This window comes from Mixophyes fleayi, chromosome 4, assembly GCF_038048845.1.
Source record: "Mixophyes fleayi isolate aMixFle1 chromosome 4, aMixFle1.hap1, whole genome shotgun sequence".
NCBI classification, from domain to species: Eukaryota; Metazoa; Chordata; class Amphibia; order Anura; family Limnodynastidae; genus Mixophyes; species Mixophyes fleayi.
In genome coordinates this window covers 78291467-78318020 of record NC_134405.1, presented here as the reverse complement: position 1 = coordinate 78318020, position 26554 = coordinate 78291467, and the positions used below count along the sequence as shown (strand labels likewise).

Genomic DNA, 26554 nt, shown 5'->3' with positions numbered 1-26554 from the left:
GAGGCCCAGTTCAGCGGCCAACTTGCTGAGCAATAGCTCCTTGCAAAAGCTCACATCTCGCTCATTTACAAGTAAAGACTCACTGTATTTTATTATTATTAATTTTTATTTATAAGGCGCCACTAGGTGTCCGCGGCGCCGTACAGAGACAAACGAAATAACAATACGAGGAGAGACGGCACAGAACAGTAAACAATAATCACAGTAACTCAGTGAGCTCAAGGCACAGCTAGAGGGGCGGGGGAAGGTCAGCCAACAACGGCACCAAGGAGGGAGGGCACGGATTAGAGGGAGACCCCCAGGGGAAGAGGAGGAAGCGAGAGGGGATGGGGGAAGAGGGACCTCAAGGAGTAAGGCTAGGTAGCTGGCGAGCAGAGTAAAAGTGGTGAAGACAGGAGGAGAGAAGACCCTGCTCGAAGGAGCGTACAATCTAAGGGGAGGGGAAGACTGACAGACACAGGGGAGAGAGGGAGAGAAGGAGGAATGGAGAATAAGGATAGGGGAAGGGGAATGAGGGGGGAAGAGTCAGAAGAAAAGGTAGGAAGTTAAGTGGGAGACTGGAAAGCTTTAATAAAAAGGTGGGTTTTTAAACACCGTTTGAAACTGGACAGATTAGGGGAAGTTCTGATGGAGCGGGAGAGCTGGTTCCAGTGGAGGGGGGCAGCGCGGGAGAAGTCTTGGATACGCGCGTGGGAGGAGGTGATCAGGGGGGAAGAGAGGCGACGGTCATTGGCCGATCGTAGAGGACGGGATGGAGCATGAATAGAGAGGAGGGAGGAGATGTAGGGTGCTGTGGAGTTGGCGAGGGCCTTGTATGTAAGAGTGAGGAGCTTGAACAGGATTCTGTAGGGTAAGGGGAGCCAGTGAAGGGATTGGTAGAGGGGGGAGACAGAAGAGGAGCGGCGAGAGAGGAAGATGAGCCTAGCGGCAGCGTTAAGTACAGATCGAAGGGGAGTGAGGTGAGAGTGGGGGAGGCCAGTAAGGAGGAGGTTACAGTAGTCTATGCGGGAGATGATCAGAGAGTGAATAAGACATTTAGTGGCATCTTGGGAAAGGAAGGGCCGGATGTGTGCGATGTTACGCAGCTGGAAGCGGCAGGATTTAGCAAGAGAGAGAATGTGGGGGCCAAAGGAGAGAGAGGAGTCGAGGATGACCCTGAGGCAGCGAAGTTGGGGGACAGGGGAGATAGAGGTGTTGTCGACAGTGATAGAGAGGTCAGAAGGGGGCGAGGTGCGAGGGGGAGGGAAGACTATGAGTTCAGTTTTGGCGAGGTTAAGTTTGAGGAATCGAGAGGACATCCAGGAGGAGATGGCAGAGAGGCAGGTGAACACCCTAGAGAGGAGGGAGGGAGAGAGATCAGGAGAGGAGAGGTAAAGTTGAGTGTCGTCAGCGTAGAGATGATAGTTGAGGCCGAAGGAGCTGATGAGTTCACCTAGGGAAGAGGTGTATAGAGAGAAGAGTAAGGGTCCCAGAACAGAGCCCTGAGGGACCCCGACTGGAAGGGTGGACGGGGGGGAGAGAGACCCAGAGGTGGTGACGGAGAAGGAACGGTCAGCAAGGTAAGAGGTGAACCAGGACAGGACTTGGCCGAAGAGGCCAAAGGACTGGAGGGTGTGGAGGAGAATGGGGTGGTCAACGGTGTCGAAGGCTGCAGAGAGGTCAAGGAGGATGAGAAGGGAGAAGTGGCTCCTGGCTTTAGCCGAGAGGAGATCATTGGTTACTTTAGCCAGGGCAGTTTCAGTGGAGTGAAGGGGACGGAAACCAGACTGGAGAGGATCAAGGAGGGAGTGTTCAGAGAGGTAGGAGGAGAGACGGCTACAGACGAGCCTCTCGAGAATTTTGGAGGCAAAGGGGAGAAGAGATATGGGTCGATAGTTAGAGGGAGAAGTGGGGTCAAGATTAGGTTTTTTAAGAATGGGGGAAACAAGAGCATGTTTGAAGGAGGAGGGGAAGATGCCGGAGGAGAGGGAGAGATTAAAGAGGTGAGCGAGGTGGGAGCAGGTGGTGGGGGAAAGGGAGCGAAGAAGGTGGGAGGGGATGGGATCCAGGGGACAGGTAGAGGGGGGGAACGATGAAATGAGAGAGTGGACTTCCTTACCCGAGGTAGGGCGGAAGGAGTGGAGGGGAAGGTGGCTAGGGGGGAGGGCGGAAGAGTGGGGGGGGTGGACGAGAGAGTGGAGGTGGAGATTTCAAGTCGGATGGCCTCAATTTTAGAGGAGAAAAAGGAGGCGAAGTCGGAGGCAGTCAGGGAGGAGGGGGTGGGAGGAGGGGGCGGGGCCAGGAGAGTGCTGAAGGTGGCGAAGAGGCGGCAGAGGTTAGAGGATTGGGAGAGGATAAGGGACTTGAAGAAAGATTGTTTAGCGAGTGAGAGGGCAGAACTGTAGGATGAGATGATGAATTTGAAGTGGAGGAAGTCAGCCAGGGAGCGGGATTTTCTCCAGTGGCGTTCAGCAGTACGGGAGCATTTTTGGAGGAGGCGGGTATGTTTGGAGTGCCAGGGTTGGGGTTTGGAGCAGCGGGGGTGGACGGAGTGGGCAGGGGCGACCGAAATCCAGAGCAGAGGTGAGGGTGAGATTGTAGAGGGAGACCGCCTGGTTGGGGCAGGAGAGGGAGGAAAGGGGAGAAAGGAGAGTATCAAGAGAGGAGGACAGAGTGGCCGGGTCAAGGGCATCGATGTTGCGAATGGATAGAGTAGGTTTGGGCAGGGGGGGAGCAGGAGAGGAGAAGAGAGAGAAGGAGAGGAGATGGTGATCAGATAGAGGAAAGGGAGAGATGGAGAAGTCAGAGAGAATACATTGGTAGGAGAAGACAAGATCAAGGGAGTGGCCAAGGGAGTGGGTAGAGGAGGAGGTCCATTGGGTAAGGCCAAGGGAGGAAGAAAGGGTGAGCAGTTTGCAGGAAGCAGGGTCAGAGGGATTGTCTATGGGGAAGTTGAAGTCGCCGAGGATGATGGAGGGGAGGTCAGAGGAGAGGTAGTGAGGAAGCCAGGCAGCGAAGTTATCAAGGAAGAGGGAGGTGGGGCCAGGGGGGGGCGGTAGATGACAGTGACGCGGAGATCGATGGGGAAAAAGAGGCGGATGGAGTGGGCTTCAAAGAAGGAGAGGGAGGGTTCAGGGGAAATGACACGAAAAGTGCAGGAGGAGGAAAGGAGGAGGCCCACTCCCCCACCTGGGCGGGCACCAGGTCTGGCGGAGTGGGTGAAGGAGAGGCCACCATAGAAGAGGGCAGCGGGGGAGGCGGTGTCAGAGTCGGAGAGCCAGGTTTCAGTAAGGGCGAGAAGGTTAAGGGAGGTGGATAAAAAGAGGTCGTGGATAGCAGTCAGCTTGTTGCGAACTGATCTAGCGTTCCAGAGGGCACAAGAGAAAGGGGGAGAGGAGAGGGTGGAGATGGGGATGAGGTTAGCAAGATGGGCAGAGCGCGGGGGAGGGCGGTGAGGGGCAGGAGAGGTAGGGCGGGGGAAGAGTATGGGTATGGAGCGAGAGCGGGGAGGCATAGTAGGGAGAGAGAGGGGGGGTGACGGAAAGGAGCAGGGCAGAAAAGAGGGTGGAAGGAGGAGGAAGGGAGACCAAGAGCAAAAGGGATGATGTCGGTAAGAGAGGCCTAGAATGATGGAGCTAAGGATAAGGCAAAGAGGGCTAGGAAGACAAACAGTAATAGAGCAGGGAGGGCAAGGAGTAGCAGAACAGTGAGATAAAAAAGATAGAGAATAACAGGTAAGAATAATACCAGGGAGATGATAGCGATAAGGAAGACAATGGCAAAGGGAGAGACAATGGCAAAGGGAGAGACAATGGCAAAGGGAGAGACAATGGCAAAATGGAAGACAATGGCAAAGTGGAAGACGAAAAGATTAGGGCGAGGATGCTAAGAGCGGAATAGAAGGGCAGAGTCAGAGACAAAATGGAGTACAGTAAGCAAAAAATAAAGTTTGAAATAAAAATAAAATCAGATGCAGTAAATAAATACAATGAAATGAACTTAAATAAGAGAGGGTAAAGGTGACCTAGTGGTAAAATAGAAATGAGAGAAAAAAGTACAATGAAACAAAAAGAAAGGTACAATGTAAATGAGATGAAAAATGCAATGTGAATGTAGGTCTTAAACCTTGGATCAAGCACAGTGGCCAAAACGTACTGATCCGAGTTCAAGATCTTAATAACTCAAGGATCATTGTGAAGCGAATGAAGTACTGGATCGACAAGGCCAACATACTTTGCTGAATTGCTTGCTTTCAGCTCCTCCTTCATTTTCTCAAGCTGCTTTTCCAATAGTCTAATTAAAGGAATGACTTGGCTCAAACTAGCAGAGTCTGCACTCACCTCACATGTCACAACTTCAAATGGTTTCAGCATCTTGCACAGCACTGAATGGATTCCCCATTGTGCAAGAGTGAAATATATCCCCCCTCCTTTCCCAATGTCATGGCTTGTGCAATATGCTTGGATGGCTTTGCGCTGTTCCTCCATCCTCTGAAGCATGTACAGGGTGGAATTCCACTTAGTTAGCACCTCTTGCTTAAGTTGGTGGCAGGGCAAGTTAAACTGCTTTTGGAGCTGCTGTAATCTCCTACATGCTGTGGCTGAATGCCTGAAATGGCCTGAAATTTTACGGGCCACCGAAGGCATCTCCTGCACCTCACGGTTATTTCGTTGGAAGCTCTGCACCACCAAGTTGATGGTGTAAACAAAACAGGGAATGTGTTGGAAATCACCCAGCTGTAATGCTCGCACTATATTGTTGGCGTTATCAGAAATGTCATACCCTGGGGAGAGTCCAAGTGGTATAAGCCATGTATCAATTACATCTCTTAGTTTGCGTAACAAATTGTCAGCTGTATGCCTGTTAGTGAAGCCGGTGATACAAAGAGTGGCCTGCCTGTGACAAATGTTACGTAGTGGTGTACATGCCGCTGCTGTTCCTGCTGGTGAAGGTGAATGACCAAAACAGTGGGCTGTCACAGTCATATAGTCTTTGGTTTGGCCACTTCCACTTGTCCACATATCTGTGGTTAAGTGGACAGTGGGCAGAATGGCATTTTTCAGCGCAATCTCTACATTTTTACACACTTTTTGGTATAGTTGTGGAATTGCTTTCGGGAGAAATGGTGTCGCAATGGAATTCTGTAACGCGGACACAAAACCTCAATTAACTGTGAAAAACCAGCTGCGTTATTTGTGGAGATTGGACGCAGATCTAACACTAACATTGCAGCCATGGCGTCTGTGATTCGCTTGGCGACTGGGTGACTGCTGTCATATTTGCTTCCCCTAGCAAATGATTGTTTCACAGTTAATTGCTGAAATGTAGGACTGCTCATTTTCTTGACCTGCCTCTGGGCTGACGATTCACCCCCGGCAGCAGCAACAGCAGGAGAAGCAGTGGGACTAACGCTTTCTTCAGAGGAATCAATAATAGTGCAGGAGTCATCCAACCTTAATAAGTGGGATGCTGGGCTAACTCCGAGCGCTACTGAGGATATTGATGTGGATGGTGTGGTGGGTGTATTTTGTAGCCGTCGGGATGTCGGTGAGTGGAGGGTCTTAGCTGATGATTGAGTGCTTGTAATTTTTTGGGAAGAACTTTCAGCTTTTCCCAACACTTTGCCATGAACTCTCGTTAAATGGCGTAACATAGACGGGGTTCCAAGATGGTTAAGGTCCCTCCCTCGACTGACTGTGGCTTGACATACATTACAAATGGCTATACAATTGTTGTCTGGATTTGGGTAGAAATAATTCCACACATAAGAAGTGGATTTTTTTGTTTTATGCCCAGGCATGACAATGGCCTTTTTCTTGTCACGTGCCAGAACTGGTTGCCACTGGTGCAGGACTTACACTAACAACCTCATTCTCATCAACACCCTCATTAGCGCCCTCGTCGCCTACACAAATCTCCCCCTCATCCTCTTCTAATTCAAGTGGCATCCTCAATTTGTGTATCACCGGCTACACTCGGGCTATTAAGGCACACATCAGCAGAATGCTCACGATTAGACATCCCACTGTTGGATGGACTCTCCACAGGGATTGGCGTCATTTCTGAATCAGAGCAAACATTATTCTCTAATGCCTTACTGTTATCTTGCAGCTCGGCTTTGATGCGTAACAGTAGTTGTGCACCAATTGTAGGCTCGGTAACTTTTTGGGATCTGCCACTAATAGCCAAAGGTGAAGGCCTCATTCTCTTTTTGCCACTGCGTGTGTAGAATGGCATATTGGCAATTTGTTTTTTATCGTCACTTAACTTTTGCTCAGTAACACTTCTTTTTCGCTTCAACACAGTAAATTTTTTTTTGGTTTTGTTTTTTTGCACTGATTTCGAAACACTGTGTAGTTTGACATCGCCTTGCCTAGATGACGTACTGGGAACACTAACATCAGGACTGGTGACAGAACCTGGTTGCTCATTCTGATCATATGTGGACTGCTTTGAATCCATTCTGAGCGCAAAGCACTTGTAGTGGTAAAAATTATTTGGTAAAATACTGCTGACAGATGGTAATTTTGACAGCCAGTAATCTTTATGCACAATTATGGGGGACACCCCAAAAGCACTGTGGAGTGCTAACAATTATTTGGCAGATACTGCTGACAGATAGTAATTTTGACAGCCAAAAGCACTGTGGAGTGCTAAAAATTATTTGGTAAAATACTGCTGACAGATAGTAATTTTGACAGCCAGAAATATTTATGCACAATTATGGGGGACACCCCAAAAGCACTGGGGAGTGCCAAATATTGAAAAAAAAAATTCCTCTATCCTCCTCTCTTCTCTAGCGATTTTTGGTAGCTCAATTGGAATAAGAATATTGTATTCTCTGTCCCTGCTCTAATCAGCCTGTGACTACACCCTGCTCTCTCCCTCTGTCAAATGGCGATGGATTGCTATGGAGGCGTGTGTTTATAATCTTCAAGTATCGTGAGAACCAAGCCCCGAGATCCGATGACGTACGGCCTCGATTTGGATTCCGAGTGGGCGGGAGAGTACCGAGCTGCTCAGCTTTGTACTCGGATATCCAAAGTTTGGGTGGGTTCGGTTCTCGGGGAACCGGACCCGCCCATCTCTACTATTTATCAACACACCTCAGAGAACTAGTTTATTTTAAACAAGAATCACACAGTTTATTTTGAAATATTTTTTTATTTAACAATATGCAGAGATGCAATTGAAATATTGCTGAAGTTTTATTTATTAACCAACACTGACAGCGCCCAGGGAACACCAAATATCTAGGTGCAGTCAATTTAACCTATTCACCAGTATCTTTGTAATAATAGCCATTATTCTGGTGATGTTTGGGGATCCCTGGGATCTGGTTTCAGAGTTACTGATCTATAGATCCAGAGGAAGGCGAAGAAAACCCCCGGAGATACTTCATTTTTCTCAGAGGGGAAAAAATTCCTTCCTGACTCCACGTATGGCAATCGATTTTCATCCTGGATCACATATATATATATATATATATATATATATATATATATATATATATATATATATATATATATATATATATACTGCATATTGCATTATATCCCTGTAGAGACGACATAAGGGGGAGGGAGCCCTGCTCGTAAGAGATTACAATCTAATGAGATGAATTTTGCCCTTTAGGGCTTACAGTTTGATTCATCTATATAGAAGGGGGAAGGGAGCCAGGGCTGCCATCAGGTTGGTACAGCCAGTACAGCTGTAAGGGGCCTCTCTGTTAGTCCAGGCCCCCTGGACTGTCTGGGCCCCTTAGTCTGACAGACCCGTCTCTTTGCCTCCACAATGCGGCAATGTCATCACTGTGACCGGGAGCTGCAGCATTGCTTCAAGAAGGTGAGTTAATTGGGCATTTATTATGATGGGGAAGGGGAGAGGGGCACATTTACTGTGATTGGGGGAGGGGAACATTTACTGTGATTGGGTGGGGCATTTACTGTGATTGAGGGGGGCAGAGGAGCACATTTACTATGATGGGGGGAGGGGAACATTTACTATGATTGGGTTGGAGAGGGGAACATTTACTGTGATTGGGGGGGAGGGGAACATTTCTAGTGATGGGGGAGAGGGGAACATTTATGGGGGAGGGGGCGGAGGGGCCCTGCCAGATTAATTAGTACTTGGCCCCACAGTTTCTGATGGCAGCCCTGAAGGGAGCCCTGCTCGTAGGAGCTTACAATCTAATGAGATGAATCTTGCCTGCTAGGGCTTACACTGTGATTTATCTATACAGAAGGGGAAGGGAGCCTATTCAGATACAATTACAATCTTCTCATTTACCGCTTCATTAGCGATGACAGATCAGCGGATCCCACAACGTAGCAGTTACATCAGCATTTGAAGATGGTATAATCCCATAGATGTAGAGATTCATTGGTCCTGTCAGTGGTCTAGGGATTCAACCTCCCAACTGACTGACTGGAGCAGCTTCTGATCCTTATATCAGGATCATTAAATCACAATGTCCTGGTCTCCATGGGAACTATGTCACCTTCTATGATGTCATCATTGGCTCTGACCTCAGGTTACTAATAAGTGATGAAAATATAAACCACAGATGGTGGAGAGTGTAAAAGATAAACATAAAATCACATTCATGTCAGGGCTAGATCAGGTCTATGACTGGGCGAAAGGTTTGTGACCTCCGTGGCTTTTTGTTGCTGTGTTGCCTTTTCCCATAGATTGGTCACATAGATTCAAAACTCAAATCTCTGTTCTATTCTGCCTGTAGTAACAATGCTCCTGTTCCTCCACCCTATTAAAATTACAGTCTCCATCCCATTAGATTGACAGTCTCCATCCCATTAGATTGACAGTCTCCATCCCATTAGATTGACAGTCTCCATCCCATTAGATTGACAGTCTCCATCCCATTAGATTGACAGTCTCCATCCTATTAGATTGACAGTCTCCATACTATTAGATTGACAGCCTTCTTCTTATTCCATTTTAGAAGAGTTGGCAAATATACCCCTCAGTGGTTCTGTAACTGATACAAAGTAACATTGATAAGTTGTTCCCTTTTTTAGCAAGTTGATATACAAAGTGATACTCATATTTACTATTTTTTTGTGATTACTGATTCTGTTAAACTACCCACCAGGCGACACTTCATGCAGTGTAGCACATTCGTGTAGTCCGGAGGGGAGAGCCAAACTGTTGGCAAGTATGATCTTATGTATTCAGGTATGATCGACAGGGTCAGCTGATGTGGGGTGCCACTGCACAGGACACCTTACTTGGGCCCCATACTGAATACCCTACTCCTCATCTTTTTGTTGTCTTTTTCCTATTTTTAGCAGAGCCTGAGAATTCCGTTTTGGGATTATCCTGGGACTCCAGCATTTCTGTAGCTTAGCAGCCAGTGCTGTGCACACAACGCGGAGTGTGAGCTCTTTGCTTGCGGACTAATAGGAAACTGCCAGCAGACAGCTTGCTATTGGTCCGTGGGGTCACATACCCGTGTTAGAGATGTATGTAACTGGTTATCAAAGGGGAAAATAGATGAGGGGTTGGGGGGCTGCCAGAGCTTGTTTGTGCAAGCCACATGTTGCTGTAGAGGGCTGGGTGACTGTGTTCCATGGCAGCAAAGTGCTATCTATAAGTATTAATATGTGAAGGACACTGTGTTTGTGGCATAAACCAAAATTGCCACAAAAACAAAGTGCATAGAGGAACCTGTTATTAGAGTGTATCAGGTTCTAGACATGCCCCCCTGTGAGTCTAATGACATGATTAATGGCAATAGATACGACCCCTCCACTGAAATTGGAGCAAGCCCCCAATGAATATCTCACATAGAAGCCCATATTTTACAAAGGCCAGCCCAGATGAATGGTACGAGTTTAGGATTAGCCATTAAAGTTTCCAAATGACCCCTTTGTTGGCTGCAAGCTTATGTGGGCTGCTATAATATGTTTGATATAATTTATAGATGAGAAAATGTTAATATCAGAATAATTATGTATCCTTAGCAGAACGATGGCACAGTGGTTAGCATTGCTGTCTCAAAACGCTGAGGACATGAGTTCAATTCCGACCTGGGCCCTTTCTGTGCAGAGGTTTTATGTTTGCGTGGGTGTCCTCCTGGTGCTCTAGTTTCCTCCCACATTCCAAAGACATACTGGTAGATTAATTGGTTTCTGACAAAATAAACCCTAGAGTGGTGTCCAAATACTTATACGTGTAGAAGCCGCGCTGGAAGAAAACAGTAAGGCATTAGAGGAAAATGTATGTTCTGATTCAGAAATGACACAAATCCCTGAGGAGAGTCTATCCACGAGTGCTATGTGTAATCCTGACCTGTCTGATAGTGTACCCATAAATAAGGCCCCTTTCAGCATTTTTGCAGCTGTGTGCCTGAACAGCCCAAGTGTAGCTGGTGATACACAAATTGAGGATGCCACTTTGGAATTGCAACAGGGTAAAGGGGATATTTGTGTAGCTGACGAGGGCGCTAATGAGGATGTTGATGAGGATGATGTTTGTGTAAGTCCTGCACCAGTGGAAGCAGTTCTTGCACGTGATAAGAAGAAGGCCATTGTCATGCCTGGGCATAAGATCAAAAAATCCAGCTCTTAAGTGTGAAATTATTTTTATCTAAATCCTGACAACAGTTGTCTAGCCATTTGTAGCGTTTGTAAAGCCACAGTCAGTAGAGGTAGGGGCTTTAACCATGTAGGAACCTCGTCTATGTTACGCCATTTGAAGCAAGTTCATGGCAAGCCGTTGGGGAAATCAGAAACTTATGCTAAAAATATAACAAGCAGTCCATCATCAGCTAGGTCCCGAGACCTGCAATCTACACCCACCACATCGTCCTCATCAATATCCTCAGTAGCGATCAGAGTTAGTCCCTGTTACAAAATTCCATCACGACACCATTTTACTAGAAAAGCTATTCCTCACCTCTACCAGTAAGTTCGTAAAAATGTAATTATTGGTATACAAAATGCCATTCTACCCACTGTACACTTAACCACAGATATGGGGACAAGCGGAACTGGGCAAACTAAAGATTATATGACTGACACTCCACTGGGTTGGTGATTCACCTTCACCAGCAGGAACAGCAGCAGCATGTACCCAAGTATGTCACATTTGTCAGAGGCAGGCAACTCAAGGTATCACAGGCTTCACTAAGAGGCAAACAGCTGACAATCTGTTACAAAAACTAAGGGATGTCACTGCAACATGGCTTATCCTGCTTGGACTCTCCTGAGGATATGTGATTTCTGATAACGACCCCAATATTGTGAGAGCATTACAGTTGGGGGAATTCTATCACATTCCCTGATATGCTCACACAATAAACTTGGTGGTGCAGAGCTTTTTAAAAATGACAGGGACGTGCAGGAGATGCTGTCTGTGGCCCATAAAATATCTGGACATTTCCGACATTCGGCAACAGCGTGTAGGAGATTGCAACAGCTACAAGCAGCTGGAGAAACTGAAGGAGGAGATTAAACAAAGCAATTACGCTAAGTATGTTGGACTTGTAGATCAAGTACTTTATTCACTTCACCAGGATCCAAGAGTTATCAAAATCTTGAAAACGGATCACTACATTTTGGCGACTGTGCTTGATCCTTGAGCTTTTTCTTCTCTTTCTTTCCAACTAACGCAGACCTGAAGAGATGCAAGGAGCTCCTGATGAGCAAGATGACGGCTCTAGTGTTTCGTGACAGGACGGCATCTCCTCTTTCAGTTTCTCAGTCAACTGCTAGGAAAAAACTTGGCTTTCCCAAGAGACCCAGGGATGATGCAGATGACTCAGCACAACATTTTGACATCTGGTCTGGTCTAAAAAAATTGACCAAAAAACATGACACCTCTGCCATAACTCCACCTGATCCTACTATCAGTATCCAAAGGATGGTGGAGGATTATTTTCATGACAACATAGAAAAAGACACATCAGACAACCTTTTTAGATACTGGGAAAAGGGAATTTGGAGACCCATGTACCAACTCGCTTTGCACTCCCTAAGCTGCCCACCCTCCAGTGTGTACTCGGAAAGAGTTTTCAGCACAGCCGGGAACCTTGTCAGCAATCGGTGTAGGAGGCTACTTCCTCAAAATGTGGAAAAGATGATGTTCATAAAAATGAACTACAATTTCCAATTAGGAAGGCCTTTCCCGCCAATTAAATCAATTCCAGCGGTTATGAATTAATAATGTGTGAGGATGATGTACAAATGGATGAGGCTGAGGATGATAACAACGACATCTTGCCACAGTAGAGTTCATTAACAGCACTGTTAACTTGGGTGCCTTAATGTTAGCTTGTTTTGTGGGGGCCCAAACAAACCAAGCACATCAGCCTCAAAATTGGCACTCTTTGTCGCTAAAGTGCTTGGTCTGTTAAAGTGTGCATGTCCTTTTTAAGATTCAACATAAGGGTGGATGGGAGGGCCCAAGGACAATTCAATCTTGCGCCACTTTTCCTTTCAGCTACCGCTGTGTGCCAATGTTGCCTACATGTGCTATATACTGTTGTGTGCTTTGCAAAAATCAAAGACACCCATTGATGATGCAGATGACTCAGCACAACATTTTGACATCTGGTCTTGTCTACTGTAAAGGAATTGACCAGAATTAGTGACACCCCTGCTGTAACTCCACCTGATCCTACTATCGACTATAAACATCCAAAGAATGGTGGAGGATTATTTTAAATTTTTTTGAACGGTATAAAGACAACAGTTTTAACAAAGAACAATCTTGCCTGCAGAAATAATGTAAGCATGGATGTCTAAATAGACGTGTGTGTGTGTGTGTGTGTATATATATATATATATATATATATATATATATATATATATATATATATATATATACCTTTCACTTTGCTGTTGTTTCATCAGTATTTCACAAATTGTTTGTAATCTGCACTTCACGTCGAAGCTACCCAACTATATCATATTGTTTTGTGAATTGGGGCTGATTCGAAGCTCAGTGATGAACTTGCTTTTTGCTGTGAATTACAATGGCTCTTTCTGGTGCATAGTCTGGCTCCCTGGATTAGTCTGAGTCTGATAAAAGCACGCATCCCGTTGGGGGGGGGGAGGTCATCGCTCATCGCCATGTATTTGTAATGCCTGTGGGGGAACAGGATAGACGCACACAGATGTCTTGCCTTCCTAACGATGACCACCCACAGTCCACTTTGGATTCACCCAGCCTCTCTCCGTCTCAGCACCGTTTCCAGTGAAGTCTGGACCCTGGGAAGACCGATACCGCTCCTTCCTATTCCAGTAGACCAGCAACTGAACCTCCGTCAGATCACTCCACTTCCCTCTAAGGAAGAAACAGAACTTGTGTCCGTGCCTACCAGAAAGGACTTTCCGAGGCTACGGCAAGGAGCAGAGACACTCAGACTGGGACACCTAATTTGAACGACGGGACACACCCCTGGAACTCAAAAAGGCTGTGCTGCACTGCCAGTGAGGTGCCCAGTCACTGCCTCAGGAATTCTTCGTAACCCCAGGGACCTATGGGACAGGAAGACTACCGTGTGTCCTACCCTAACTGTTTGTGCTCTAAGTAACCCCTTGTCCCCACAGACACAGAAAATTACAGGAGTACAGTAAGGAAACAAGCGCCTACCTTTAATGGGGGCCTGACGTCTTGCACCTAGAAAGAAACGTACACAGCACAACCAAAGACAATACACAATGCTGTATTTCACCACACAGGCTCAATAACACATTGCTACTGTATATGGAAGGCTGACAATGGAAGGCACTTACCTCTACTTATTAACCAGCCGGTTATGTAGAACAGTAACAGGAACCTTCTTCTCAACTGTCAGGGCCGCCGAGAGGGGGGGGGGAGCGGGTACTAATTACCTGGGCCTGGGCATGTCAGGGGGCCTTGTGCTGTCGTTTTTTTTGGGGGTTTTTTTGCGGCAGGGGGGGGGGCTAGGTCGTTGGTGGGGGGAGCAGGGTAGTTAAAAACAAAAAAAACAAAACATACTCACGTTATCGCGTAGCCGGCATCCCTCTTCTCTGCTGCTCTGTGCTCCATTCAGACTGTCTGAATGCCGGGTGTGATGTCATCATGTCATGCCTAGCATTCAGTCAGTCTGGAGCAATGGAGCACAGAGCAGCAGAGAGGAGAAAAGGAGAGTGAAGGGAGGAAAACAAGGGGGGGCACAGAGGGGTTAAAAAACGGGGAGGCAGCATGACATAGGGGTTAAAAAATGAGGGGGGCCCAGAGGGGTTAAAAAACGGGGAGGCAGCATGACAGAGGGGTTAAAAAATGAGGGGGGGCACAGAGGGGTTAAAAAACGGGGAGGCAGCATGACATAGGGGTTAAAAAATGAGGGGGGGCACAGAGGGGTTAAAAAACGGGGCAGCATGGCACAGTGGGGTTAAAAAACGGGTCAGCATGGCACAGTGGGGTTAAAAAGGGGGGAGGCATGGCACAGTGGGATTGAAAAAGGGGGGGGGAGCAGCAAAGTATAGTGTGATGAAGGGGAGCCAGGTGAAGGGGGCAAAAGCAGCATGGAGGGCGCAGTGTCAGCATAAGGCATGGCGATGATGAAGGGGCAAATTATTGTAATATTGGAGCTGGAGGAAGGCCTAATTATTAATCGTGGATGGTATTGATTTAATGCCAGGATTGTTTGGAATTATCTAAATGTAGCTATTTTTTTTCCAAATAGGGCCCCCCGCAACTAAAGAAACATGCAGCCACAGGTGGTGAAAGTGAGAAGAACAGGTAGGAGAGAGCAGGACAATATGTGAAATGTTGTGATTCTAGTAGGGGCAATGTCAATTTTTGGTGAGTGTTGTGCCCAATGTAAGGTGCAGGCCATGACTGAACTCTTTGTGTACACACTGCATTTTTTCTATACTACACTGTGGTGCTAGATGTCCTGAAAGTCAGGAGTGCTTGGACATATGTGACGCTCGGGCAAATTGAGAGCCTAGTGATTTTGATGTGTTAGCCACGAACCAATGGCACATTTGCCACGCCCCGAAATGCTTGACCACACCTCCGAAAAATTTAGTGCAATTTAGTGCAATTTTTTTTAGCATACTCAACTATAAGGGGGCCCCATGAATTTGTTGTACCGGGACCCTGAATTCCTCTTGGCAGCCCTGTCAACTGTTATATCAGGTCTATTGCCTGACGTTAACCCTTTTGTGCCACACTACACCTCTGGGTTTTGCGCCCTATTCTAACTCAGGGCTCTTACGCCCACTCTACTTATAAGGGCCTTGTGCCCTGACTTTCTACTGGGGCCTTGTGCCCCTCTCTAACTACAGGGCCTTGTGCCCTCTCTAACTATGGGCTCTAAGCCCAGCTAACTAGGGCCTTGTGCCCTTATAATTCCCCACCTATACCTGTCTATGCCAGGGCCTTGTGCCCACTAATAGTGCCACGGGCCTAGTGCCCAAAGTGCCCCCGGGCCTTGTGCCTGACCTAACCGCACAGAGTACTTACCTGCTCCATGCTTCTCTACTTGCCCCCGACGCCTTCTTCTCCGGGTCTTCCAGACCCTACTGCCGACGGCGCCTCTTCTCCTCTTCGGCGCGCAACTCTCTGCAGTCTTCTGGGCGGGCCGCTCCTAGCCCCTACAAGGGCTCCCCACCAGCGACTCCGGCGCTGTCTTCTCATGGCAGGGTAGCTCCTTGTGCCACTTCCGCCGCCGTCTTCTTGATCGCGCCGGACATCCCACGAGGTCCTCTTCTCTCTGCTCTGCCGCAGTGCCAATAATTCAAACGGTCGGAGGTGAGCCAGGATTGACTCACCTATAATACAGGACAGGAATAAGCGGAGGGATGCACAGTGCAGTCATTGATATGGAAAAGTTATAATATGAGGAGTTTTTAAATGCAGTTGTTGATATGGGACAGTTATCACATGAGGGCACATTGTGAATAGCTATTTTTCATCTTTCGCACATATTAATAGTTGAATGTGGGAATAATATATTTCAGTGGGTCTAAGGGATTCCATTTACCTTGAATCAATATTTTTCTGACACTAATCACAAAAGTTATTAAAGAAGGCAGCTCATCCTATGTCATCATCTAATCCACATATGTTATATTCTTTTCCAGGTAGTCAAATTCTTTTTCAAAGTGAACAATAACAGGGTAGACCCTGTTAACATGTAATATGTATTAGAGCAGCCCTGGCCAACCTGCAGCTCTCCAGGGGGTGTGAAACTACAAACACTGCCATGTTCTGCCGGTAGTTAGCCAGCAAATAACTGGCAGGGTGTGCTAGGACTTGTAGTTTCATAATAACTGGAGAATCACAGGTTGGTCATGTCTGGATTATGAGATGGAGACAGGTTTTCTAAGCCGATCCTTACACACCAAAGTATCTTTACTGCCTTTATTAAAAAAAAAACAGAATTTGTTACTGAACCAAGTTAGCTCATGCTAAGGGGCATATTCAATTGTTGTTTTTCCACGCCGCGGAAAAACAACTACAGTTAATACGGTAATTTGTAGCTGGATTTCAGCTCAGGGAGCTGCGAGCTGAAATCCAGTGAGTAAATTACCGTATTGACTGTTTTTCCGCGAACGATTACTGTAATAACGATACGCGGACCGCGGTATTTTCGGCGTTTCCGCCGACAATTGAATACGCCCCTAAAAGTCTCAAATTTGAAGTGGTAACAGCATCTAGAAAAAATAGATATCTCTTATCTATCTCAATGGCAAAATACCCAAGGGAGTCCACTAGTAACGGGTTGTATTGGGACTAGTCTGCTTTAACCAACAGGTATAAACTGAGTAGACCATCAACAAAGTGCAAAAGAGAGCTCTCTCATTCCCAGTAGCCCTCAGCGAGTCTTTACTGGGGTATGGTACAGAAAGCCACACAGTTGAGCGTGCCCCATCTGTAATGGAAAAATTTGATTTTTGGAGTTTGGTCAGTTAGCCAGAATATACATCTTAATATGTTAAAGCATCCAACCAGGAATCAAGGGGAAATGGGGAAAATAACTCCAACTTTATTTTTGAAGCAACAAGTAGCGGCAATGTTGACAGGTCCATTCATTAGATAATAAATTGTTATCTGTAAAATCCTGATGTTGAATGGACACTTTTCCCCATTTTCTCACTTGCCAAATTACCACCGCTATGTGCCTAATAAACATTTTGCTATAATATTCATTTCTATGAGCTTGAACTGTATGTCACACACTTCATCATCATCATCATCATCATCATCATCTATTTATTTATATAGCGTCACTAATTATGCAGCGCTGCACAGAGAATTCATTCACATCAGTCCCTGCCCCATTGAGGGCTTACAATCTAAATCCCCTAACATACATACACACACAGACTGAGAGAGACTAAGGGCAATTTAATAGCAGCCAGTTAACCTACCAGTATGTTTTTGGAGTGTGGGAGGAAATCGGAGCACCCGGAGTAAACCCACGCAAACATGGGGAGAACATACAAACTCCACACAGATAAGGCCACACTTCATGTATTTTTCCTGGTGCATGTTCTGTATTTGCTGTTAAAGTATAAATATTGTTTATGAGAGGACTCTGGATGTTTCCAGTATACTTTTTGATATTCTGCTGACTAATACTTTTCTTTTTTTCTTTGCAGTTTTGTTTTATCATCAACTTTAATCATGAGAATCAGAAGCCTCTGGAGCTGCGCACTGAGGATTCTAAAGATTGTGATGAATGGGTAACAGCTATCTCTCGAGCAAGGTACAGTGCACACCCAGGCTATATATCTTGCACTAATAGCAGCTAGACAGCACTCCATTACTCCACTCACTATACACTCAGGGCCAGAGTCGTAAAGGAAAGTAAGGCAAAAAAAAGGAGTAAATGTTCTCTTGAACAAACCATTTACAATGCAAGGGGTGCAAATTAGTTTATTATTTTGAACATAAGTTAAATACTAGTTGTTTTTCCATCTAGCACACAAATAACTAATAGCTTAATCTTTACACTGAAATTTAAAGTTGATCTAGGACATGTCCTACCCCAACTATAAATCTGCCATCACATTTTAATTTTACTTCCCCCTCCAATGCAACATGGTTTTGCCCAGTTGCAAAGTTACTCCATTTTTATGCTTTGCTCTCCTTAATGACTCAGGCCCTCAGAGTACATGGATTGCAATTAGAGTTGCCAGATCGGCCACTGAAAACCAGGACCATATGAAATGCAAAGGCCACATGGCTTCATTGCAGTTATTGTAGGTCAGACACATGCTTCATGTCTGCATAGTATCAGCTGCAGGCGTGCAGAATCCATTAGCACTAATTACAATACTATATTCCCTGTATGGGTGCTACACATACTGCATCACTGCCAAACTATATGCAGACCTGTATATGTGGACAGCTGCATACACCCGGTCCTGGGGAGACAGGGGTTCAGGGACCACATCATGTAAGTTTTGCATATCAAGGACTGTATATTCAGGATTTTTGGATTAGGGTTTTTTCAATTGTTTAGAATCCTGTACATTACCAGATAGCGTTTAGAAGCTACCTCTGACTTCCCCACACTACCCCTGTCACGTTGAATTGAGGAGTACTTTCCCTTTGCCTCAACCTGTAATAATGACAGAGACTCTTATGTACGTTGCAGATTCCTAGCTGAATAATTGTAATTTTCACCCAAAGCCTAGGCTATGTCCATATGGGTGTTTAAATCCACTTTATAACTTATTACAGAACTATATCCAATTTTATACGTGTTTATGTTTATTTCTGTTTTCTGAGTTTTCAAAATACATTTTTAGATATTTTTATTACTGGATACATGTTTTATCCTTTATTCATTAATCTTTTATCAGTCTCACATCATGTAACATCCTGTACTTTGTGGGTTGTTTTGGGGCTGTGAATGGCCACTAAGGAGAATTGTAAGATATTTGTGATAAATGTGGAATTTTATATTTTATATCCAACTGTCCATTTTGATTGGTGTTGTGGTTGTCTTCTTGCGGAACTGCTATCTTTTCCGGTTCAGGGGCATGGTAACCCCAACCATTGAAAACGGGTAAAAATAATGGACATTATCTGTTTTTTCATCAGTTCTAATTGACTCAATAGAAAAACAAGGAAAATGATGGATAAAAACTACTCTTATTAAAATGACTGTCACAATAAGACACAATGGAAGTACGGAGGATACAGAAAAGTCTGTGTGCATTAATAAGAAAAAACAGTTTTCGTCTATCTATCCTCCATCTAAAAATGGATCAGACATAACGAAAAAACACTTGTGTGCATAGGCCGTTAAGCTGCCCCCACTAAACACCTAGGGGTAAATGTATGAACGTGCGGGTTCTTCAACACCCGCGTGTTCGGCGATTAAATTTCAAGCGGCGCTGCATTGTAAAGGAAATTACAATGCAGCGCCGCTTGAAATTTAATCGCAGAACACGCTGAACACGCGGGTGTTGAAGAACCCGCACGTTCATACATTTACCCCCTACTCTGACTTGTCCTTGCTGCAATACACATAGGGTTGAAAATCTCCCTGAACTTGTCATTACACTGTCCTTTGCTTGCCAGGATATCTATCTATCTATCTATCTATCTATCTATCTATCTATCTATCTATCTATCTATCTATTTTTGTAGTTTTTATTTTTTTTTACATTATCCATGAAACATGTTCTTTGCACACAATATAGGATGCTTATTTTCATCCATTCGTTCACATACCATCTAATAACTACCTCCCATTCATATCTGTGTATAGTTTTGTCTAGTGGCATGTATAATGAATGCAACACTACAGCAGAAACATAAAGGTGTGTATTTGATAAACTGCAGGTGGAGATACCAAGAGGATTTCTGACAGCTGGGCACTTCACCTACTTACAAAATGATGTATGCAGACTGTTTTATTGGCTTGATACAATTGTTTAGTTTATTTTCGCCTGTTGACCTGTCACTCACTCTCTTAGTATTAAAGGCATGTGACTCATCATCATCATTATCAACATTTATTTATATAGCGCCAGCAAATTCCGTAGCGCTTTACAATTGGGACTCGGCAAGAGATGAAATTTACTCATTTAGGGTTTCTTCCCTTTTATCTCAGTTGGCTGTTTATAAGGTCCCAAAGCTTCAGGAACAGAGGCAGGAGATCTTGCAAGAGTTTCAAAACTGGTTTAGAAGGGATTGCAGTACGAGATTGGATAGCCTTTTAAAACCATCCGATCAGTGCCACCTTGTCTTTATTAAAGTTCTTGGAGACCTTTGTTCAACTGTGGTCCTGGTGGCTTCATTGTAGATAATATCAGGGTTCTCAGTGCAGAGAGTCCACATTAATAATAGGCAGGGTGGCACTAAAAGAAGTGAAAATTTCCCTCATTGGACTTCCCCTTTAATTGTAGGGTAATTGTGCTTTCTTCAGAGGACGCTAATAGATATTTTTTTGCGTTCAAGTCACTGGTGCCTAAAAATGTATGCTTAATTGTGCTTAGTAGCAATGAATGTATATCCTAGACATCATGTTATCTTTTCTCTCAATAGAGGCTTAACAAAAACGTAAGGGGTGCATCTGTCTACCCTGTGCCTACTTTCTGCAAAATTTTCAGTTTCTCTGACCTGACAATGACCCTAATGCCATCAGCCCGGCCACACCCGTGAACATTTGTGTTGTACGAAGATTATCACACATTAATAAGATTGGCATAAGAGAAGGCTGGATGGTTAAGGGACAGAGACACAAAACAATTTTTCTCTGCTGCATAGAAAGCTCTACAAGGAATAATAGCGCCATCTATATATAAACTTAGCGTAACCCCTGCAACAAGAGTAATGTGAATAGTTAAATCTCTTACTAATGTCCATTATAAAAATACAAAGGCAAAATAAATATGATGAGTGTGCCTTGATATAGAATGCTCTCTTATGTAAACTGAATTCTTAGAACACAACAATTACTCGTGCAGTTAGAATGATAAAAACTGAGTGCACAGAGTAACACAATTATAGTGTTTTCTGGCCTGAAGAGCTTACAATCAAGGTAGACTATGTGTTTTCTCCTTGTATGGTTGTGTTACAGTGATGTTGGTAGTGCAATGATTTGGCAATATAATATTTTATAAATCATAGCAATTCTCGTTCCTTTTCTATTATATCAACCGTTCCATAGTACACCTTCTGTCCAGTAATAAGTGCTTACGTGTTCCAATATCCCCCTAGAGGCCCATCTGGAGAACGTGCTCAGGTGACAAGTATTTTGGTTGTTGAAGCATATTGCAGAGTGTGGATGATCTCTTGCTGTCTGTGTAAAACTTGCATGTCATGGACAGAATCCATAGACTGAAAGCCAGAGATAGACATCTCAGGGTTGCATGCATATACACTGTATAGTGATACATAGTTAACAAGATTTAAAAAGATAAATGTCCATTAAGTTGTTTTTGTTATTATTATTATTATATTTATAATTATATAATGTAGTATTATTATTATTATTATTATTATATAATTTATGTATAAGGCACCACAAAGTTCTGCAGCCCTGCACAAGGGGATAAGTCCTATTGATCCCACAGAAGGTAAACAAAAATATATGCTAGGCAGCTGTGAATTTAACATGCTGAAGCATACATATATCGGCAGCTTCTGTAACATGCCTGAACACCTATAAATGGCCATCAGATTACTTTCTTGGATCAATCACTTAATAATTATAGCTGAAGATACCATTTCTTGTAAGAAAGGCATTCAATTCACTTTTAAATCCAGTTGATCTATTGGGCAGCACTGCTTTCCTTGTGGAGTATTCCAGTCTGGTGACCCTTACAGTGAAGGTGCGTATTATGAAAACATATTTCTTCCATTCAGATGCCCCCTTGTCACCTGCACATTCCTAGCTATGAAAAGCCCAGCTGGAAATCTTAGTATTGAACTTGGATATATTTATACATGCCACTTAGGTCAAATCTTAAAATGCCATCTCCCCCATGTAAACAGGCCCACTTTGTCAAATCATTCTTTATAATCTAACATCTCCATTTCTTTAGTTAATAAAGTTGACCAACTTTGAACCCTCCCAAGTTCTCCAGTGTCCTTTTTTTAAATGATTGCCCTAAAATCTATTCCATGTTCGAGAAAATACAAGTTTACATGATATTGTTGAACTACAAATCCCTGCTTGCTGTCAGCCAGTTAGTCATTATTTCTCTAAACACACAGGTGATTCTAATATATACCTTAGAATCACTGTATATTACATTATATTCATTTAAATAATATCTGTAAAGCAGTGATTTCTGATTATATGATAATGAATATCTTCTTGACTCCTAATATAATTTTATAAACTTACAGGAAGAGATACGCTGTTTCCTAACTAAGGAGTACATGATTTCTATTGAAAAGAGTAATTGCTCAGGGTAATTAAGCAGTTAACACTTGTCTAGTAGGTGCACTATTTAAATCTGGGTAGATTTCAGGGCTGACAGTGAAGAAGATGAATTCTTGGCTCACTCGTGTGTGTAAAGGAATTAAAAATGCTTCAGGCACATCCTTGCCACTCCTATTTTTCAACTCCATTCCACCACCCAGAAGCACATATCAGCTGCTTCTGAAACGGAGAATTCATTGATATTGACGGGATGTATTGTGTGTGACCTGGGACTTCTTATGCTCCAGAGACTAAGGGCTAGATTTACTAAGCTGCGGGTTTGAAAAAGTGGAGATGTTGCCTATAGCAACCAATCAGATTCTAGCTATCATTTTGTAGAAGGTATTAAATAAATGAAAGCTAGAATCTGATTGGCTGCTATAGGCAACATCCCCACTTTTTCAAACCCGCAGCTTAGTAAATCTAGCCCTAAGCCTATACTTCGGTGCGTTTTTTTTAATTTTTAATTTAGATCTTTTACTTTTCATAATATTGTCTTAAGTGCTGGAGATGGCAGAAGGCTAAACTTTTGTCATGTTTTAGTGTTTGAATGAGGCCAATATTTCACTGTTTGAAATATCGCTTGATGTGATATCAATGGGTATGAACTTTTCATATGAAATGGAACCAGCTCACTTCATATCTAACTTCCCATTAAACATGAATATTTGAATGGTGTTTTGGACATTAATAAACTTGTGTTGGGTTGTTAGTGCTGCATGACCTTCACCCCCATCCTGGAAACCATGCTTGAATATTTGTGGTATTTATTATTTCTAATGTTTATGTATAGGTGGCACCAAGATCCGCAGCGCTGTACATGGCGATAGTACAAACAAGGTAGACAAAGTTCGCATAAAAAAACATAGGTTCCCAAAAATTTACATAGTACATGTCAAGTAGAACTGAAAAAAAGTGCAGGTAACAAAAACAAGTAGTAATTGGTAAAATAAATCAAATTATGTTTCAATGGGTTAGACAAGTGTTGCCAAGTGACTACCCCTGCATACTTCTCGAATCTCATATCAAAATACTCTCCCTCCCGCTCTCTGACATCTACCTCTTACCTGCACCTTGTCTCATCACTGGTAACCACCTCTCATTCACACTTCTCCCGTGCTGCTCCCCACTTATGGAATTCCCTACCACGCTCAATCAGACTTTCCCAAAGCCTTCAAATCTTTAGATGCTCTTTGAAAACCCATCTCTTTTTTTAGAGGTGACCTTATCCTTGATAACACTATTCACACTAATGCACCCTCACAACTGTCCAAAACTCCAGTCTGAGCCACACCCGCTCCTCTTGTTTCAGCTGTGCCCTCTTCCACTTAGTAATGTAAGCTCTCAAATGAGCAGGGTCCTCCATACCTTCTGTTTTCATGTCTGCATTTATTTTGTCTACCTTGTATGTTCCTGTTTTATGTATGACCTGTTTTCCCTACTGTACGGCGCTGCGGAGCACTGTGGCACCTTATATATCTAAGATAATAATAATAATAATAATAATATTAATAATGGCAATTGCAAGGATCGCAAGATTAGCCATAAGTGACAAGAGAGGGGTAGGAAGCAAGTGAGAAAAAGGGACTCTCAGCTATAGGCAACAAGAGGAAGGATGCTCTCATTATTGTTTGTAAAACTTCATGGTGATGCGCATGTGTAGCTGTGGCATATGTTATCTCTAAATATCCCCTAGCACATGCCTTTCCTTTAAATAAACAACTTTAAATAAACAATTATTTAACCTGCCATACACAGGGTCAGGATCACTGTTCAATTTGACCAGTTTTTGGTGGCCAAATTAGGCAAGATTTAGGCTTACAGAATTTAGCCAAATGGCTGGGTTACTCATGTCTTCACAGAAGATGGCCAATCACAGTCCAGTCTTTTAAATGGCTATCACTCAATGTCTATCTTCTGGCTGGCTGGTTCTAAGTGTCTATCTTCTGACTGGCGGTCTCTCAGTGGCTGTCTTCTGACTGGCGGTCTCTCAGTGGCTGTCTTCTGACTGGCGGTCTCTCAGTGGCTGTCTTCTGACTGGCGGTCTGTCAATGACTGTCTTCTGAACAGGTGTGTCTCAGTATTTTGTGACCTAATTTTTCTACATGGCTGATAATTATTGGATTCATTTGGGTATGATTAATGGCCATTGGGCTCTTTCTAGGGCCACATGTGCAGTGATATATGGCCGGTAGCCTGATATTGTCAGAAACAGCATAGTGTGTGTGGCCAGCATGGGGTATAATGCCTCTATCCATATTTGTAAACATGATTGTTTCCTTGGGGTTTGAGCAATAAAGTATACATAAATATGCACGCACCCAGTGAAATGTTGCATGTAATGTTTATGCTTTTAATAAATGGGTTTACAGCCCATAAAAATATACTATACAACCCTTCTTAGAATACAGAATGTTTCTGGATTCATCTGAAGAAATGCTTGAAGCCCTTGTAAGTTTCTCACACTCACACATGGGTTATTTTTTCACAAGCATTATAACTTCATTAATAGTTAACTAAAAATGAACTAATCTAAAATACATTCTCATTGTTTTCATATTTTCAATAAAAAATCTGAAACTAACATTTTTGTCCATATAAAATATGTATCACAGAGTCCCTATTATACTATTACATTTCATCTCCCTCTAGAGGCTGCTCCTACAACATCTCAATGTGTCCTCACTAACTGCTTCAGTATCACTAGAGCAGGGGGGGACTTCTGATCCAAAAGTGTTATTTCATAAATAAATTCCTATTCTCTGGGGCATTTTTGTTAACTGTTAGACACATGACCTCCTAAAATTCACCCTGATTCCAGAGTGTTAGTCTTGTCATCGTAGCTATAAGAAGTATCATTTGGAACAGCTCCCTGGAACAGTGCCATAACCTGTTAGCAAACTTTCTTTTCAGTATCCTTTTAATATTGCATCTCCTAGTGGTGGTAATTCTCTTCTTCATTAGATCCCTGTGTGACAAGTGTTTAAATGAGGATTGTAACTCTATTTCATCTCCTGGCCATCGCTGTCTTATTTGAACCTGTTTTTACTGTCTCAGCTACAAGACTCTGGTGACCGAGCATGAGGCTTTGATGCAGAAGTATCTGCATTTACTGCAGATTGTGGACACTGAGAAGATGGTGGCAAAGCAGCTGAGGCAACAGATAGAAGATGGAGAGGTAGAGGTTGAGCGTCTCAAGTCTGAGGTGAGATCCTTCTAATATCTAGAAGTTCCAATAATAATAGATCCACTTTATAAATATTTGATATTTCCTATTATTATTATTATTATTATTATTATTATTTCCTCGGTAGTAGCTAAGAAATTCAAATAATATCATAAACTATACTTAAAGTTCACTACACAGCAGGAAGATCGCCATTCTGAGATTGCTTCCGAGCAATTCACAAGGAACCAGTGATAACACTGCATGAGTTTGTGCATCGGTGGTGTGCCTGGTTCCTAGTGAATTGATAGGCTACATTATTATGGTTAGTAGTTCAGTTGACCCCTATACAAACTTGTTGACCGAAACACTAATAAAGATACTTAACTATAAGTAATGCAAGTAGGGGGGGCCCTCTGGTGACAGACAGGTATATTATCCATAGTTATTAGCAGGGGACACTATTTGCTTCATCCTATGTGCGCAGTGTAAAGAGTATAAACTGGCAAACAAAGGAGGTAATTTTCTAACCACAAAAGCAGTGTAAATACAGCTTTGGATATGGTATATACCTCAGTTTGTACAGGCATAGGGGAGGAGTACAGTAGAATTGATCCTAGTCCAGTGTTGGCTAACCTGTGACACTCCAGGTGTTGTGAAACTACATGCTTTGCCAAAATATATAAGAGCTCATTGCTGGAAGGGTATGCTGGGACTTGTAGTTTCACAACACCTGAAGTGTCAAAGGTTAGCCAACACTGAACTAGACTGACCTCATTTTGCATAGCAGTGCAAAAATCAGATTTACTTTTGTGGAACAAACTTATTATAATGAAATTATTGTTATGAGAAAAATGGGTGGAGACAGTGGAATTTGAGGGGCATTTCTTACACTCATGATTTATTTAAGCCATAAATAAGGCTAAAATTAGCAGGATTTTACAAATAAAATTAAAAAAATCAATTTAATTGAAAGGGGTGGCAGTAAAGGTTGAACTAAAATATTTTTCTGGCTCTCA

General features: G+C 43.6%; 1 protein-coding gene across 1 annotated transcript in view; it reads left to right on the top strand.

Moving 5' to 3' along the window:
- Positions 1 to 26554, top strand: part of RASGRF1 (Ras protein specific guanine nucleotide releasing factor 1) — an 81947-nt gene that overhangs the window by 20628 nt on the left and 34765 nt on the right. Inside the window, exons 2-3 of the mRNA XM_075207493.1 lie at positions 17583 to 17689; positions 25427 to 25574. Of these exons, the coding sequence (XP_075063594.1) occupies positions 17583 to 17689; positions 25427 to 25574 (255 nt within the window). The remainder of the gene's footprint in view (positions 1 to 17582; positions 17690 to 25426; positions 25575 to 26554) is intronic.